General features: G+C 33.3%; 1 protein-coding gene across 1 annotated transcript in view; it reads left to right on the top strand.

Annotated features, from left to right (window-relative positions):
- Positions 1–19,066, top strand: part of LOC108374436 (Kv channel-interacting protein 4-like) — a gene marked incomplete at its 3' end in the record, with an annotated part of 28,202 nt that extends 9,136 nt beyond the window's left edge. Inside the window, exons 2-4 of the mRNA XM_017630416.1 lie at positions 1,423–1,614; positions 12,916–12,989; positions 18,854–19,066. Coding sequence (XP_017485905.1) covers positions 1,423–1,614; positions 12,916–12,989; positions 18,854–19,066 — 479 coding nt within the window. The remainder of the gene's footprint in view (positions 1–1,422; positions 1,615–12,915; positions 12,990–18,853) is intronic.
- Positions 19,067–19,699: the final 633 nt, after the last annotated feature.

The following is a 19,699-nucleotide window of genomic DNA, read 5'->3' as shown; positions in this document are numbered from 1 at the left end:
GTGCCCACATTGAAAGCGTTCTAAAAAGAAAAAAATCTAATTCAGTAGAAAAGTTTAACAAGTTAAAAAATTCATTCATTCAAAGCTTCATGTGCGCTTTTTTTCGGTGAATCCCTTAAACCACTTCAAATCACACGCGCTTACGCGTTTCTACTTAGAATTTAAAAGCTCAGAAAGAGAAAATCACACAATTTCACATTAGTTTTATACTGAACTGTACTTGAGTATGTATATATATATGCATTAAGGTGGTCCAAAAAAACATGCGATCTCCCGCGTGTTAAGCTCTCACTTCCTAGGATTTTTCTAAATGGAAGAAAATAATACCCGTATTTTTTGTTAAAAAAAATTATATTTACAACTGCCGCAAAGCCCATATTGGAAAAAAAAGACAATTTTTCGTAGAAAGGGTAAAAATTATTGAAAATCAATATTTTTCATTCGGAAATCTGTCTTTCTCTTTAGTGGACTTCCAATAATAATACCCATTTATTTATTTAACCCTATTAAAACCCAATGGGGGACCCATAAAAAAATCATAAGTATTAAAAAATGGTAAAATAAACAATTGGGTATTATTATTTCCAAGTCTCTTGAAGAGATAATGAGTTTTCCGATCAAAAAAATATTGATTTTCAATAATGCTATACCATTTCTACGAAAAGGTGTTTTTCCACGGTTCTAAATATCCTTTTATTACCAAAAAATATGGGTATTCTTTTTTGATTTAGGAAAATCTTAGGGGTGAGAGTTTAACATTAAACATTTTTTTTGCCATCATAATAGACTTGCATGCATGTGCACATTAGACTGTACCACCTTACAAGCAAACAAAAAAACACCCCTGATTCTAAAGTATTTTTGCCAACAAATTTCGAAAAATATATATATTTTCGCTTGAATTTACTCGCATTAGCGTGGTACGTTAAGGTGATAATAACTGAGAGCTGATGGTTAAACATTAGAATGGCGTACGTATGTAAATATCAAAAATATAAATACGTTCAAAATAAAGATATCCACGAATATTTCAAATTTTAAAAAATAAATTAGGGGTTGCTACCAGGGTTAGAACTGATTTACATTTTAGTTTGACCACCTATAACCACCAGCGTGGATACAAATTCATAACTCGCAGAGATGTTCAAAAAAATGTAAATTTTTTCAAATCCTGAAAATTTTATAAACTCGCAGAGATGTTAAAAAGAATTTAAATTTTTTCAAATCCTGGTAGCGACCACTAATTTTTAATTTTGTTTTTTTAATTTTCGAATTCTCGCAGATACTTTTAAGAACCACCCTAATATTACCTACATATGTATTTAGTTGAATTCTTATTTTGTTTGCTATGTACATACATATATTTGTACCATTTTCTTACACTTATCTCTATTTTTTTGCGTTCTTTTTTTTCCTCTGCAGATTCCGAATTGGAAGAATTTGAGACGCCCGCACGTTATCGACCCGACTCCTTAAGTGCCCTCAGTCGTACCACACGTTTCACAGAGGATGAAATCAAACGAATTTATCGCGGTTTTAAGGCTGAGTGTCCGACGGGCGTCGTCAAAGAGGACACATTCAAAGTTATCTACTCGCAATTTTTCCCCCAGGGAGGTTCGTGCGGTACAGTATATATTGTTTTGCTAACACTTTGCTATAATAACCAGCAGCTTACTAATGCTTGTCAAAAAAAAAAAGAAAAAAATTGCCTTGTCTTTGTTTATTTCTGCTTAAGTTTTTGTGGATTGTCTGGCTTGCCGATTAGTTTGTGTGTTCGTTTGCGACCCGATCCTCAGCATCAATGTAGAGAGTAATGTAAAGTGTTGTAGTATTAAATTCTATAAATTCCATAAATTCTATAAATTCTAAGTCCATACTCGCATTAGATTAAATGTATCATGTCATTGCATATACATATTTAAATACATACATATATGGAGTAAGATATAAACCGAAGTAGTAGTTAAATAGGTAGTTAGTATATGCGTATAAGTATTAGAATATGTACTATATATATATACTATTTATGCATATCGCTAATTTTTCTGGGATAACAACAAACCAAGAAATATCAAAAACTCCAGAAAAATATCCATAAAGTTTTTAGCTAACTAAAAATGTGTAATAAATATAAGTGCGTAGTCATAAATTTAATCGAAAGTTTAAAAACTTTTCCGAAATATAAAAAGGGTTGGGTACAATTATTAAAAGACACATACTTATTGTACTACAATACTAAAAACATATATATAAATTATTAGAATGTATTCTTTGATATTATTTAACAAAATTAGTAGCCTTATATTTATAAAAAATTGGGTGCTATTCCTTTCTTGCATCTGAATTCAAATGTTAAGGGGGTAAAGAGGTGTCTAGCCCTGAAGCTACTAGAGGTTCCATTGATGTGGACCACAAAATCGCTATAGGATGACCATGACCCATGTCGAGTTTAGGTTTAAGGTAGTGCGATGCAGCAGTTGCGGATGTTTCATTGACTAAGGGGTGTTCCTATTCTATCTTCCCTATAGGTCGCAGCGGTAATCACGCTAGTGTGCGACATGGAAAGGCGCCATAGGATTATCACGCATTTGGATGATCTTGTACTATCAATAAGCGGCAAGCTTCTACAGATCATCCATTCTACACGTTACCAGATATTTAGTTACCGGCAAATTTTATTATCAAAAATGTTTACCACTACATCTAGGTATATTGGTAACGACGCAAAGTTGAAGATCCATATAAACAAATATGACAAAAAGTACGAATTGTGCTCGGATTTTCCTGTAATTTGCACTCTGTGGTATTTTTGCCGATGAATAAAGAAACCTGAAAAATTGTGTAGAACGGTTTACTACCACGCCCACCAAGATTACAAGAACCAATTTTTTTTAACTTTGCTGAGCTCGGCAATCTACATTTGTAGCAATTTTTCGATAATTTGCAATAAATAAAATTTTTTCACTACGAACGTATCTCTGACATCATTTTTTATTTTTTTTGAATTCTTGGAAATTTCGTGGATGTGATAAATAGTTCATTTCCACCAAGCCTTATCTGCAGTTTATGCTTATTGGAAAAAAGAAATTACAAGAACTTATTTGTAGCTCTTAACTGCAGTTAAGCCTTTGGTGGTAATGAGCTATTATTCTAAAGCTGATTTTAAAATATTCAGTGTATTATAAAATAATAGTATGGGTGTCAAATAATTATTTCGCAGAACGCTTTCAATACCTACTCCTGTACCTACCAAACAATTTAACATTTTACAAAACTACAAAATTTTGTCTTAATTTGGTGAATGAATCAAACATCATGAAATTACAAAAAGTGCAGATCTGAGAAGCTGTAAAGCAACTCGATGTGGTTACACTACCATTTATTCTTATTAAAGAGCAAATACGAGCACATCGGAATCATGTTTGACATAAGAGTGTAAGCTGATGGCTCAAAACCAAAAAAAAAGAGTTGGAATATAAATGAATACAGTTGTCTTTCCATTTACCTGAGCATTGAAGCGTCCTTCAAGCTCAATTGGCGTTCATACAAAACACCGTTGACAGCTTAAAACTACCCGGCAATAAAACGCGTTAAACAGCAGCATCAATAATAACAACAGCGATAAAACAAAATTTCCGGTGACCAAAATGTCATATAAATAAACACAAACTTGTACGAAATTTACAGATCTGGAAGTACGTGCACACAGAACTAATAATCATATTACTAAATATAAATGAAAACTATGACTCGCCTTTGCCAAAAAATGGTGCGGCTTACCGCAAACCTAACCCATAACTACCTCAATCAAATAATTTCATATCTCCGGCAAGACAGTAACCGCAATAGCAATACCAAGCAGAAGCAGCTTCAGCAACAATAAACAAACATAGTGAAATTAAGAAAGTTCAGAGCAAAGCACTATTTTCATATGTATGTATGTATGTTTGTACATAGAAGCCAACTCAGACTGGAACAGTACGAAATGCAAACTTCGGGACAAAGTTGGTTTAAACTTGGCAAAATAGCTAAATTTAGCTATGCAAAACCGCAACCGAAGGGTGCTTTGCAGCAGACGAATTGAGAAAATTATTATGTGCATATGTATGTTTGTTTGAGTATGTATGTATGTATCTAGGTCGCACTATGTACAATATACATATGTACACTAGGGTGCAACATCAAAAAAAAAGTGGCGATTTTCCAGCGGAATTATAAAATGTGTTAAATTTGAAAGCTTTCACCAAATATTTTCGAAAATATTAAGATTTACGTCAGGGGGCTGATTTTAAAACATCTCGAAAAATCTCATTGCTTTGATGCCGTTGATAAAAATTTTCAAGATTTCTATTAAACAAAAAGAAAATATTTTCATATTTTTTTTTATTAAAAACTGTCCATCTCATACAAATTTTAATATTTTTGCCCTAAAATATAGTAAGTTTTACAATGTCAATGGAAAAACAATAAAAGTTTTTTTTTGCATGGATGGCGATGCACCCTAATGCTCACATATACTTTTGAACGTCTTGTAGGAGTCTGTCATGGACGGCGAAAGTGAAAACGTTGTCCAAGCTTATTTATTTTTGCTTTTTTTGCCCATAATCGTATTTGTTTTTGCAATTTGCATAAAGTTATGAGCAATTTTCTTAAATCTATTTATGACTTTTATCCTTTAATACTTCTTAAGTTGTTAACAAGTTAAACGCATACATACAGCCATCTATAGAGAAAAAGCTTATACAAGTTTTAACCGCTTTTTTTAAGTTAATATTTAGTGACTGCTATCATAAAATGTAATTAAACTTGCAACTGATAAGAGACGATTTTAGTTAAATCTAATATTCAAGTGAAATTTTTTTGAACAAATGGTGACTAGTGGGTGACTTAGAGCTGTACGCTCTGGTAATCTAAAAGTCCGATTATTTGCACAAACAAGTTTAGAATCGTATTTACAAGCCATCAATTTCTTTATAATGTCCAAAATATAAGTATGTAGTATTTTGCAACTCATAGACTTCACTTTATGAGGCATTATTCTATATGCAGAGAGCGACAATATTCAACTACACCCAGAAAAGGTTTAGTTATAATTGTCAAGATTTGGTTATAGTGATCAAGTAGCATAGCGAATCGTTTATTATTGGAAAAAAAATTTCAATTTGACATAAATAAAAATTTACTCGATGGTTGTTGTGTTTACTTTCTTCTTTTATTTGTAAGAATTTCCTAAAATGAAACGATAAAACAAAAAAACGTTTTACTCAGGTGTACGGGGCGTATGAGTAACTTTCTTTCCTGCTCATTTTTCATACAAAAAATCTTTGCGTATTTTCATTTGACCACTCATTATTTCTTTATTTATCCATCGATTTTCTTCATCAGTAACTTGATTTTTTTTTTTGTAACAGAACAAATGCAACAACTTGGAACAGAACCTGTTATTTTTTAAATTTTTCTTTTTTAAACTTTGATTTTTTTTCATTTTTTCATTAAAGAATAAGGAAACTGGAATGATTAATTAATTTGTCAGAAACTATAAGCCCAACCGGAAAGTGATGTATATATGGTTTATGGAGAATTTTATTAGCTTTGATTTACCGTATCTCCTTTTAAGATTGTTAAATCGATTCGTAAGATATACGTGATTAAGTTGAACTAATTTTTATTTTAAGCTGAATAACGGTAAATTGAAAATATCTCGAAAATTTATCCATAGAATAAAAAATTAACTAGATTTTCGGTGAGCAATTCTATGTAGTAATCGAATAGTGGCATCCATTGCAAGTTGTTGCTGTAAACCAGTGTAAACGATGAAAAGAGTATCGCAAGCACGCTAGACTCGCTATCAAACGATACTTGTTGAAAAACTCTGCGAACGTTTTCCATACAAAATACATTGGGCAACAAGAGAAAAGCGTGAATAACTTTCGTCTCGATTCATTGCGGCAAAAATTTTTTTTTTCTGCAAATAATTGCTAATAGAACGTACAACAATATTAGCCCAAAACACGATTTTAAAGCCTTTGAGATGTCAGTAATATTAAAAAAAAAAAAATTTAATAACTTTTATAAAAAAAATGTATGGCCAAATAAAAATTAAAAATGTTAAGAAAACTCCATAATTCTCAACTTCTTAAAATATGAGCAGAATCGGTATTACCAATCGCGAGAAAACAATTAAAATCTAAACAATTTCGAAAAATAATTAGAATTTGGAAAAATTGTGATACTTGTATTTTCCTTTTATCGTTGTGAAGCATAAACAGATAATTGTATAATAAAAGTTCGACCTTCGAAATAATGGCGGCCCACTTCACAAATTCTTACTCTTATGCAAAAATAAAATCATAACATTTTTTTTGTGAATTCTGGTCGCTTAGAATCGAAGTGATTTTGTCAACGAGGAAGTGCAGAAGTGTTGGGCATAAAAGTGATGTGAAAAACTTCCATCGTAGTGAAAACGGCAACACTGAGGAGGAGAAGCTACGCCAAGCAGAATGTGCGAAGCGGCAATTTTTTTTTTTTGCATATACATATGTATGTGCATATATGTATATTCTTACGCATATGGTTGAATACCATTAATACAATTACAAGCGCGTACGCCCAAAAATATGCAAGGCAATAAATTCTGCCTAATATTAGTGATGATGTGCAATTTCATGCGTTAGTACTTCTCCTGCTTTAACTCTGCCCTATACATACTTAATATCTATTTTTTTTTTTTCTCAAGCATACTACTTTTCAGAAGCACACATTGCTTTAATAGTCGCTTTTGTATGAAAATTCATTACATTTCATTGCCTTTGGCAGCCAGCACGCCCTCGAATGGCCTCATGTTGATAATAGCCTTCGCCAAGTGCAAGTAAGTATGCCTGCTAAGGGCAAATCTCACTTCTCACTGTCAAACAAACATAGGTATGTAGGTAGGCACATTAGGGTGACTTAGGGGTTTTTCCATGAATTTATTCGTGAAACTATGAGCAAATGATAGTCGAGCTGCGTACTTAGTTTTTATCTCTGACGTCAGGATTAAAACTTTGAAATTAAAATAAATATGAATATTTCAAAAAATTATTTTAAAAATTTAGTGCAATGTAGGACAACAATATGGGTATAATATAAAAGAAAAAATGTATCCCTTTTTAAGAATTTATAGGTCCGCCAAAAACCCAACCTAAACCCAAAAAATTGTAAAATACACACTTGGGTATTATCATTGAAAGTCTCGTGAAGAGAAACATTCACCAAAAATTTTTTTCTCCTTATAAAAAAAATACATGGAAAACTTTAAGCGCTTTGCGCGACCTCTAATTATTCTTTGATTTCGAAATGAAAAAACAGGGTTATATTTTTTCGATATAGAACGATCCTAGGGGTGAGAGCATTAAAATTCCGACCTTACTTTTTTACGCATGCATTTACATAGTACATAAAAATGAACATTGTACATACATACATATAAGCATAAAATTTATTTTGTGTCGTTTGCTGGCTTAGGAGTAGCACCTCGAACATGTTAAACAAGAAAATAATGTTATCAAACAAGCAAATAAAAAACACAGCTAGGCGGGGGCAAAAGTGTGCGTGAGTAAGTGCAAATAAGTAAATGTAGAGGGCATGTTTACTTTTGGGAGCTGCCAAAAAAGAAAAAAAAAAACACACTAAAAGCTGAAGTAGCAAAACGTTTTTTGGCGTAATCTGTCCACAGCGAGTTCTCAGAAGAGGGACGTTACGCCTCGACAAGCAGAAACTTTAAACACAAAAATTACACTTGATCTTAAAAAAATAAGACTCAAATTGCTTTTGCGAACTGTTAAGCTGAGCTCATAAGGTCTAAACATTATGTTCTCAAAGCACCTTTAGACGCCTCTGGGATCCGAGTATTAAAACATATATGCTTACAGATCCACACTTCAAGGGCTTAAACTCCTTTTCTTGACCAGTATTGGCAATATTTCTTTTTTTATATAATAATAATTTTTTTTATAAATGTCTAGCTCATTATACATAAAACACCGTGCCATAGTACATTTTACACAAAAAAAAATCTATATATTCGTGAAACCATGGGCCAAATATAGTAAAGTTGCATTTTTAATTTTTCACTCTGACGTCATTAATTCGAAAATGTACTAAAGATTCAGTGAAATGTGCTTTGAGAGAAAGTATGGGTACAATTTCTGTAGAATTTAAACCAATTAAATTTTTGGTGCATAAGAACTGGTATTTAATTATTAAAAATGTCCGTTTAAAATGTTATACTTGAAATTTCGCAACATTTGTTTTTGAAAAAATTATATGTTAAGGACTTAAATGAACTCGATAACATCCTCGAATTTCGTCCTTCTAATTTTATCAGCATAAAAAATGACCTAACCCAAAAAGTTTAATTTTTTTTAATTCTAAAGAAATTTCCTCTTGCATTTGGTACCCATATTTTTATTCTACATTGCATTGGATGTTTTAAATAATTTTTTGAATTAAACCCTTTAAATAAAAATGTAGGTTTCCAAAAAGTAATGAATGTCTAAATTCCGGTACTAATCCCGTGATCGTAAAAAGCGAAAAAAATTAACATCCCTAATGAATACCAAAGGCAAATTTATTGCAGACAGAGGAAATCGCGAAGTTGAAGCATTTCCATGTTGCGAAAGCTACAAACATTAATTTTAATGACAACTTCCAGACCGCAGACAATGTCACGCATTTGCTGGACAAAGTTAAGTTAAATAGCCTAATAAAATGGCTTCATGCTTACATATATAAATCGTCATTTAAAGTAGAAAACCGTGTATCGTGGTTCTGGAGTAAAATGCGCTACACCTTCAGTAAACACAAAAATATTGTATAAAATCAGCGATAAGTCATAGCAGCTTCAAACTTGCATTTTATTTTACAAAAATTTTGTGAGCAACAAAACTATAATTTTTTATTTTTTTGGATGCAAAGTTTGAAATTTTGATAAGTATTTGATGAATTTCGTCAAATTTTTATGCATTTTGTTGCACAAAGACAAAAATATGAGTTACTTTTTTTATATTTAATGAGTTATACTTTTATAAAAAAATAATAAGCATTAAACGAACATAAGAACAATAGTCTGAACTTGCTAAAATGTCCATCCCTATTACTGTGTCCACCACCATATGTTAGAGTACTTTCGATATATGTATAATGTGGAAATTGATTGTCTTCAACTTTAGCAGAATATCTATCGGTTGCTTTATGAAGGCATGTTTCACTTATATTTTACAAAAGAGAGATATTTCGCAGCTGTTACCGCATCACAACTTCGCTGAGTTAACGAAAAACCTTCATCAATTTTCTTTCTTTCCTCTTAGCCCTTTTCACTTATGTATAGTGGCTTAATTTAAAGTGTTGCTCGACGGAACAATTCAAGTAATTTCAGAAAGTGAGTCAAACTCAATAATTTCGAAAATTAATGCAGCAGCATGTAAATTGACTTTCGATTTTTTTTTTCAATATCCCCGTTTCTGATTTTATTTGGCATTACTTTTAACTCACCGTAGTCTATTGGTTAAACACCACATGCAGCAAAAATTAAAATTGCTAGTGCAGCACGAGTAAATTGCAAATGTTTTTCAAAAGCGATTTTCGTTCCTTCAGTTGTTCACAGTGTAAAAGTGTAAGTTTTATATCGGAAACTAATTTTGAAAATTGGCAAAAATTATTTTACAGGGACTCTCGCTTTCGCCGTCTGACAGAAAAATGCACTTGCTTCGCCACGTCTAACTGCACTTCAACGTAATATAGAAAAAAGGAATCACCATTCGGTACGGTATACCGTTCGAGATTTATACATATGACAGTATTTAATAAAAAAGCTTGAAAAGAAAGCGATACATAAGTATGTAAGTACATATGTACGGCTGTGTAATATGCATAAATAGATGTGAGTAAAAACTAAATAGTAGGGCTTGTTTTTTTTTCGATTAAAATAAATGGTTCTATGAGAAGCCATGAAAATATTGCACACATTTGCAAATAAATAAACCTTTTCTCTAAACGAGTGGGAAAATTCATATCTATTTGCGAATGCAAATTATTGATATTAGTGCCATTCGATGGCAAGCAAATATTTGCCTTTTTTTAGGCTTATCAAAACCAATGTATGCCAATATGTAATGTATTTACAAACACGTCATATAATAAAACCATAAATGAAAAAATGCTTCCACATAAATATGTATGTTTGTACATTAAGGGTGCCCTTATTTTTACAAATCAAAATTTCAACAGGCGTCGCCCGGATATTTGTTTCTTTTCATCTGAAAGACTTACAGTAAAAGTTTGGGGTCGATAGGATAACGCTTGACAGAAGCGAAAATGAATTAAAAAAGGAAATATGTGTTCTGCTTCAAAAGTTAAGTAATTTTATTATTGATATCGATGTAATATTATATATTTGTATTTGTATTATTTATACTATTTTATTTACAGAACTTCATAAATTCATATTAAAGACTTATGTTGGATTAAATAAAGCTCTTTACAAGTATGAAATATGTATTTATTTTAGCTCTGAAAAATACATAGATGCACAAATTATTTAGATTCTTAAACTAAATCTGATTTCTTGTATGAACAGTATCTCTTTCGATCGGCTTCAAGAACCTGAAGCTACGCGCGGATGGTTCGATTAAAGAAAAAAAAACGCAAAAAAAACTATAAAGCATGAAATTGATCAAAACATGAGCGTAAAAAGGCATGTATTTTTTAGGCAGTTATTGTTCCATCCAAAAAGGTCTCAAGGTTGCATAGAAAATGCTGTCATGGCTGTGTTTTTTACGTTGCTAGTAATTTTGTGCTTTGTTTTGCTTTTATTTTCTTTGCTTAGCTTGTCCTATTTAACATAAAGTGCACTTCATCATTTTCACGTAGTGACAACTGCAGAAAGCAGCGTCGTAACTCTTCTGTGTTAGGGAAACTAGAAAGCCACGAATGACAGTCGGCAATGAGGGAAACTGTTAGCAATCTAATCAACTTAAAATGCAGCTGACAGCTTAACTTAAAGTTTTAGTATGTATGTAAATTAAGCTTTTAATTACCCAGTCGTCAAAATTGGTAGCGATAAACGCTTTCAGGAAGGGCTTTTTTTAAAATGTTTACATAAAAAAGGAGTAAAGATTAGAGCAATTAAAAGAGCAGAAGGCCCAATTCTTTGTTATTTTAACGAATGGGTACTCGCTTGATGCAATCGGTATCATTTTTTATCACGTTATTCTATTTATAATACCAGGCGAGCTGCTGTAAATAATCACAACGCGTTAGAGCCGTCGTCCTTCAGGGTGATCACCCACTGGGTAGGAGACCTACCCCTTACCTGGCCGAATACCTAGCTTTGCCAAAATTCTAAGGTGATTTCCCTTTGGTTGATGTCTTTTTCGATATGCTGATACTACAGCTGGTGTAGTATGAACGCAACATATCCGCCACTGTCTCGCTTGCGGCCCCCACAGAACACAATGTAGCTGGTGCAGCTCAGCAAAGTTGAGTTGCTGTGCTACTTGATTTCTTGCAACATGCAGAATTGGCTGAATATTAGCGGGCACCTCTAGTAAATCACTCATAGCTATATATAGCATGTAATTCAGTATTTAAATCGTCATTATAATGCAGATCTGTAAACACTTTCTTGATAATTTTAAAAAGTTGTTTGCTTCTATTCTAAAGATTGAAATTGATCAAATCATTAGGGCAGTTTTCATTTATGATGACGATATGTAAGTATGTAGTTATAGTATGTATAATTAGGAACCTGTAATATATATAAAAAAGTACTGATTATACTGTTTCTAACTAAAAGTTTCTAAATAATTAGAGGGTTCAGAAGACTTGTTAATCGTCGTAGAATCTTGAAATTTTTTAGAGGATTTTTTTACCACACCAAAATGTTTTTAAACTGATCAAAATATATATCAAGCGCCCCCTAAAACCATTTTAACCATTATTTTACATAAAAAAAAGTTAAGCTTAACATTTTACGGTGGTTAACACGTCTTCTGAATCCCCTAAATCAAGCTGCAGTTTACATATAGAGAAAAAAATTAGAAAACCAAAAACCAAAACTGACGGTGATTGGAAGAACAATTTAAAATTGAAACACACAAAGCCTCCGAAGAGTGGAGTTGTCAATTTTATAACCGACAGCATAAATTTGCATATTGTATAAAAAAAAAAAAATTTTTTTAATTATTTGGCATACATACATCTTTATTTTATAGCATTCATCATTAAAACTAATAAACAATTGGGAAGCTTATTTCTATGTGCATAAAGAATAGAAATTAGTGCTATTAGTAGTTACATGTTTTATGAGAAATATTGACTATAATAAGCGTCAGAAGAATTCAAATCTTAAAAACTCGAGGGTTATAAATAAAAAACTGGTAACTAAGCGGCAGTCGAATATTTCGATTTTCCAATAACATAATTCCGACCTACAATATAAGTTAATTCATAAGCACATAGCAGGCTATTTGTAAACAAAAACTTGATAAGCATTCTTTTGACGCGCATTATACTTCATGTATTTTCAAATGTTTGTATGTATGTATGTATGAAAGTAATATTCGTTGAAGCTATTTATGCAGCTGAAAGTGCTTGTAGGCAATGTATGTATGTTTGTTATTTCGATGTATGTATTAAAAAAATAACTAATTACTAAAATAATATTGACCTAACCAATGCAATGCTTACCATTAAAATACTTTATTACACTGAAAAGAAGCTATGCATAAAAAGAAAAAAAAATAACAAAAATTTAATCAATTTCCATTTCTTTTGCAAAACCGCGTATACTCCTATACATCCAACAACATACACAACTGCCGCTAATGATGAATTTGCCAATGCCAACCAACTGTGCAACAAATTATTCAACAACAGCCAATCCCACCCTGTATGCACATTACGTTTTCAACACACTCGATCAGGATCACAGCGGCATTGTTAGCTTTGAGGTAAGTGGTAAAGCGCAAATGCATACTAAAATATGTATAAATACATCATGCATACTCGCATGTATGAACATTAGGGTGGTCCAAAGGAGAAAAATCGGAATTTTGAATGCTCTCACCGCCTACAACTGTTCTATATTGAAAAAATATGTACCACTATTTTTTATTTTGAAATCACAATATCCAATTGTTTATTTAAAAATTTTTTAATACTAACGAATTTTTGTTGGTCCCCCCATTGCATTTTCTAAGGTTTTTTTCCAACATGTAAAATATAGTTACTATGAAACAAACGTATACGTAAACAACTGGGTTTTATTATTGGGACTCTTCTGAAGAGAAACAGAGTTTTTCGGTCGAAAAAATTGATTTTCAAGAATTATATACCATTTCTATGAAAAGTTGTTTTTCCCCCGTATAAAATACATGGAAAATTTTGAGCAGTTTGAGCGACCTCCAACTACATAATTTTTATTTCAAAAGAAAAAATAGGGGTATAATCTTTCGGTATGGAAAAATGCTAGGCCGCAAAAGCATAAAAATTCCGACTTTACATTTTCACATACACTTTTGGACCACCCTAATTTACATAAGTGCATGCTCAAGGCAAAAGCTTTCAACTCTTTGATGGGGTACCACAGCAAACACACATCCCAAATTAATTGCTTTTGTAATCTTACAAGGGAAAAGCGGTTTTAGTTTTTGTTACACTCGTAGACTGCGCTAAGTTATACTCAATCTTTACCCTTTTCTCATTTTTAACTGCATATTTGTAAATATGTATCAGAAATTCCCTTTCAAAGTTAATTAAATTCATGCAACCCAAATGCAAAGGAGAGACCAATCGATTGCATAAATTAAATTCACAAAGAAATATTTGACGCAATTGTAAAAAGGGCATATCAACGCAAACGAATAACATTTTCCGTACGTTTTTTTTTTGTTTTTATTTAATTTGCCTTGTACGAAAATAAATTGCCTCATTACTATTAAAAATGTATGCGTATTTTGTATAAAAATTTAAATGTTTTATAACCAACTGCACGAGGTGGACTAAGCCTCGGACTTCAAAGTGAAAACAAACATGGAAAATTTAGGAAAACTTTACTTCTTGCATTCGCCTACATGACAAATAGCGATAAATTTTCTAAAAAAGAAACAAGTAATTAAAGTAGTTTTTTACCAAGCGTTTATTAGTTGCTCGGAAAAAGGAACTAAAAAATGAAAACTGAAATAAAACAGGCACATTATTTGTGGACTTATTTCTTTTCACTTAAGTAATACAACATGAACCAAATCGGCATATAAAGACGGGTTTTCCAAATATTTCGACTCTTGCGACACCTATCGGCAAAATTGTTTGTGGAGTTGTTGATTCCCATATAAGAAATATATTATGCTTTGGCCGAGTCCAAAACAGCACGCTAGTCTTTTCTCTTCCGTGCCAACTGACGCCAAGTCCTTTTACACCTGGTCATCCAACGCAAAGCAGGCCTTCCTCTTCGTCTGCTACCAGCATCGCGGCCCGCGTTGAATACTTTCATAGCTGGAGTATTTCTGTCCATTGGAACGACATGGCCAAGCCAGCCGAGCCGCTAAATTTTAATTCGCTGCACTATGTCTATAGCGTTGTAAAGCTAATACAGCTCATCGTTAAATTGTCTGTGCTCTTCGCCATCGCCAACGCATTAAGGTCCGGAAGTCTTTCGCAGAATCTTTCTCTAGCAAACTCCAAGATCTACCTCATCAGATGTTTGCATTGTCCCAGTGTGGTCGCCCAGGCACATCAAAAGGCATCTCTACGAACTGACGGACGAAGTTCAGAGGATCATTAAAACGTCTGGACCCGTCAGCATATCGACAGGCCCTGAGCGGCATTCACAGGGAGTTAGTCTCGAGTTATGTAGACTCCAGACCTGTGAATGCCGTTCTAGGCATGCAACCACCGGACATCGACGAACCGGAGCTTCATCTGTCTCGGGAGACTAGAACCACAATAGCCCAACTTTGCTCTGGCTACTGCAGCTGGTTAAACTCATACCTGAGCAGATTAAACGCAGATGTGCCAAATGAGTTTCCGGCATGCGGAGAGATACCCTATGATTCGAAACATCTCTTCGTATGCCCGGAAAACCCGACAACCCTAACGCCTTTGTCCCTGTTGGCCGACCCTATTGAGGCTGCACGCTTCTTAGGACTTCCGTTAGTGGAGCTTGACGACAACGACAAAGCGCGCGTTGCGTCCGATCGCAGCGCGGCCCTGTAGGCGGAATATTTTTGTTCTTTTGGGCTCTCTGAAATTCGGCGGCGGTACTTAATGAGGGGGAAATGTGAAATGTCGCGCATGCCGCTTTTTTGAAGAGTGCTCTCAGAGAGCAGGTGTGAGAGTTGAATTGTTTTATTCTGAGCTAGTTTAAAGGCTTGTTTAGTTCCTGCCGTATTATATTTTCCTTGGTTTTATGTCCGATGCTAATCTAAATCATTGCCAAGTACATAAAGTCGTCCTAACATTTTACGTTAAAATGATCCCGCACTGACTCATTTAAGCAGGTGTTTAATGCTGTTACGTGTTTCTTAATATCGCGTAACATTACAACCTTGCCTTTGAAGCTTTATACGCAAGAATAACAGGTATTATGTTTGTGTATACGTATTTATTAACTTCATCACAGTTCCCCTGCCTATACTCAGAATATAATAAACTCAGCTGAGGTAGATTTTCATGGCAGGAGCCTCTATATAATATACAGTTATGCTCAACAAATGTACTCATTACAAGCATACAAGTAGTCATACATTTATGCTCCCCATTAGCAAAGCAACGCGCTGCGGTGATTATTAGAGCGCAAAGGGCGCGTATCTCAACTTAAGGGGCTTCTAGACACCACAAATGTCTGCGTGTTGATAGTTTTATTTGCACTTTTTTGTTACTTCTTAGCTCTTATTAGGTTTTCCTTTAGCAATGTTTTTATATCGCTTCGACTACTTATCACATACATTTGTAAGAAAAAAAGCATAAGACCTTTTTTATTATAAAAATCTTCGCTTTAACAAAGCCTACTTAATGACGTTACGACATAAAACTTTTACAACAATTGTTATCGCCCACCAGAAGGCATATTTTCTGCCTTCAATTCTTTCGCTCGGTATTCTTATCTTTCTCTGCGCATTAAGTATTTTCATTTCACTCTGGTGTTGCCTTTCTAATGCTTTTGAAATTTAGTAAGCGGGTATTTTACACTTACTGATTTTCGATGTTTTCCATGTTTCAGTTATTTTCTTTTTCGTAAAGCTTTGCGCTTGTAATATGTATTTGATAAGTATTTATGTGCTATCTAAATACAAACATACATACTCACATATTTAGCGCACACGGCGTATGAGTTACCTAGTCTTAATAATACAGTGGACTACCGATAGCATGTAATTGCATGCGACTCGCGCACATGCGCTTCTCAATTGCCACATGTATAATAAAACTTTCTTAAGTTACAATTTGATGGCATTTCAAAGTATGTTCGGCCTAGTGTGATGCATTCTTCGGACAACTCAACAGAAGTTTTCGCGGACTTACAGCGGTGGTAACTGGCCGCTACAGTGGTTACGCACTACTTTTTCATCCAATAAATATATACCTTTTATTACAGTGGCGAAAATATCAATAGTGAATAGACATCTTACGACGTTTTGGCTATTTTTCTTTCTTTTAATTTACGTTTATTATTTTTTGAAAAACCGTATAATTCAAAATTTCACACTTTGTCCAAACATTAGAAAAATTCACCAAAGTTTCAACAAAATTTTGAACTTTTAAATTAGATTCCTTAGAAATATTCTGAGTATGGAATTTTATATCCCATTAAATTACGCAAAAGTGCAAACTTTAAGCAGCTAAGACTTACCGTTGATTTTTGAAAATTTGTTTTGTGGAAGGTTTCCCATACAAAAGAACTGTTGAACATACTTTCTATGGAAGAAAACCCGCGTACAAAAAATTTACACAAATCAACGGTAGTCCTAGCTAGTTCAAACTCGCACTTTTTTATACTAAATTGTCGACAAAACTGCATACAAAACTGCATGCATAAATTTAATTCTAAAATCTGTGTAAAAAGTTAAAGTTTTGGTCAAACCTTTTTAGAATTCGCCGAATTTTTATAAATTTTCTACAAAGTTTGAAATTTTAATTTACATGTTTTTTTTTACATCATAAGTTATATTTTCAAAAAAATTATACAAGTTTTTTAAACAAAGAAAATTAAATACATGCATACTTCCTAGTCTCCCCTCTGGCTGAGTTAATCACTAGTTAAGAATGATGGTTAGCATTACAGTGGCCAAAAATACTACTAAAAAGCGACTAGCTGATTATGAAAAGGCAATTATGCAGATTAATTGAAAAATATATTTCTGATCCAAATCGAAAGGGATCAAAACAAAATTAAAATTTGCAGTCATGGAACGCGTTTACAGCAGGGACTTTAACGGTTATGATTTTTACAATAAGAATCATTATTTAACCGTTAAAACTGGAATTTGATTCTTCCGATAAAATTTAAACCCTCTTTTTGGATTTTGAATTTTTCCTATAAATTTTTGATCGTTATTTTTTAATTTTTTTTTTATCATATTATAAACGTTATTTTCAGATTTAATTTTTCGTATCATAAAGGATTTTAATAGGTAATAAAAACACAGTCTTCATTACAACGGTTAAAAATGATTAAAAGAAATAAAAATTCAAAAAACCTGCGAAATCTAACAAGAGGAAACCATTGGAGAAATGCCCTATTTCTCATCTTTTGCCTGAGGAAGTAGCACAGAGCCACTAAAGCCCTCCTCTTCACCCTTTCCGCGATATAAGTATTTCACGACAGCTTCTAGAATAAAGCACAAGTACTTAACTTTAACAGATAGTGCTAGTCGAATGCCTCCGATTCAGAGTAGTCGCACGATAAGTTCCGTTTTATAACGATTTACAACGACATAACATTATGGCGCAAATCGCACAAATTGGAGGAGAAGCTCAGTTAAACACTTAGCAAAAGTTTAAACTCCAAAGTATAATTATTTTTAATAAAACATTATTACCATATAGTTTTTATTAACTCTACGTCCATCTGTGAGTCTTAAAATTCCCTATACTCCAATCTAAGGCCAACTAAAAGAATCTTTTTTTGTTAATTCAAAATATAAACAAACGTTTGAGGTAATGCTTTTTATAACCAAATTCCGATGTCCTCAGTTAATACAGCATTACAATGACAAAGGATACAACCAAAGTGTAATACATAAGTAAATAAAAGTTCGTCTCATAGCCGTAATCTTCCATCTTTGTGGCTTATTGGCCTATCAAATGATTACAACAGCTGCATGCTTGTTTACATAATCGTCATTTGCACTTACAACCGAGTACCTATTTACATCAATTTGTATTTAACCTACAATAACACCTAAAATATGCTTAGTCCTATTTTATTTCAATTTGTCTGTTTTGCGGTAATTTAATTCGGTATTTTCTAAACGATAAAAACAAATGACGCACTTCAAAATGCCGCCAAAGAAAACAAACATTTGCCAACAAGCCATGAAACAGCGAGTAATGCCAGAGATGTTAAAAAAGTTAAGTGCTGATAACGAATGGCAGACATTTGCTGTATGAAAAAACAGCAGCTGCGCGCACGCCACACCCCACACCCCACACCCCACAAAATACTAATTTTCGGCAGGTCTCACGGGCGGGATAAACGAAAAACTTTCAGCTGAATGCAAATAACGCGCTTTTTTATCCTTCTTATTTATATGCTTTGACAGTTATTTGGCGCTTATTCATTATGCGTTGGCTTTTGTTTTTCATATGCTTGCAGGATTTCGTTCAAGGACTTTCGATATTGTCGCGCGGCTCTGTAGAGGAGAAACTGCGTTGGACATTCTCGTTGTACGACATCAACGGCGATGGCTTCATAACGCGGGAGGAAATGACTGATATTGTGACTGCCATTTACGAGCTGATGGGACGCCTGCCGGACGAGTGTCCCGCGGAGGAGAAAATCAAATGCAAAGTCGACCACATATTTCAGGTAAGTGTGCAACAGCAACAGCGTTTGCGGCAGCAGTAAAACGAAAACGACTGACTGCCGGATTGTTTGCGAATCACAAAGCATAAAACGTAAACGAAATAAAAAGCTGAAGAAATCATTAAGCATTAAAGCAGTGGAAGGAGAAAGTTGGCTATCAGCTCTTAATGTTTTGAGGAAATGGCGAGCATGCGACTGACTCACTCGTTCACTCACTCAAATATCATCTGCGTGACGATCTGACATGGCCAATCTCAGTGTCCTTCCTTTTTTTATTGAGAGCGTGCTTGACGTTGACATTTGGGGGTTTTTGCATTTTATTTTATGCATTCTCGTTTCACGCTAATTGGCTTGAATTTCTCGCTTATTTATTATTTGCCATCCACAGCATCAAGTTGTGTCGTACATAAATTATTTACTTTGCTTGGGCGCTTTTAAATTGATGACTTGGGGGCTTAGTAAAATATGAAAGGTAATCTCGCTGCAAAATTCCAAAAAAATTAAAAGCCAAACCAAGGGAAACTTTTCAAATAGTATTAGTTAAGGAATTATGAAGAGATTAGATTGATTAGATTAGACTAGATTAGATACGAATAAATTATATTAGATTACATTGGATTAGATTAGATTAAATTA

This window comes from Rhagoletis zephyria, unplaced genomic scaffold, assembly GCF_001687245.7.
Source record: "Rhagoletis zephyria isolate East Lansing unplaced genomic scaffold, Rhagoletis_zephyria_1.1 Rzeph_scaffold_07710, whole genome shotgun sequence".
NCBI classification, from domain to species: Eukaryota; Metazoa; Arthropoda; class Insecta; order Diptera; family Tephritidae; genus Rhagoletis; species Rhagoletis zephyria.
The sequence above is the reverse complement of the archived record's forward strand: the minus strand, read 5'-3'. Positions and strand labels throughout refer to the sequence as shown.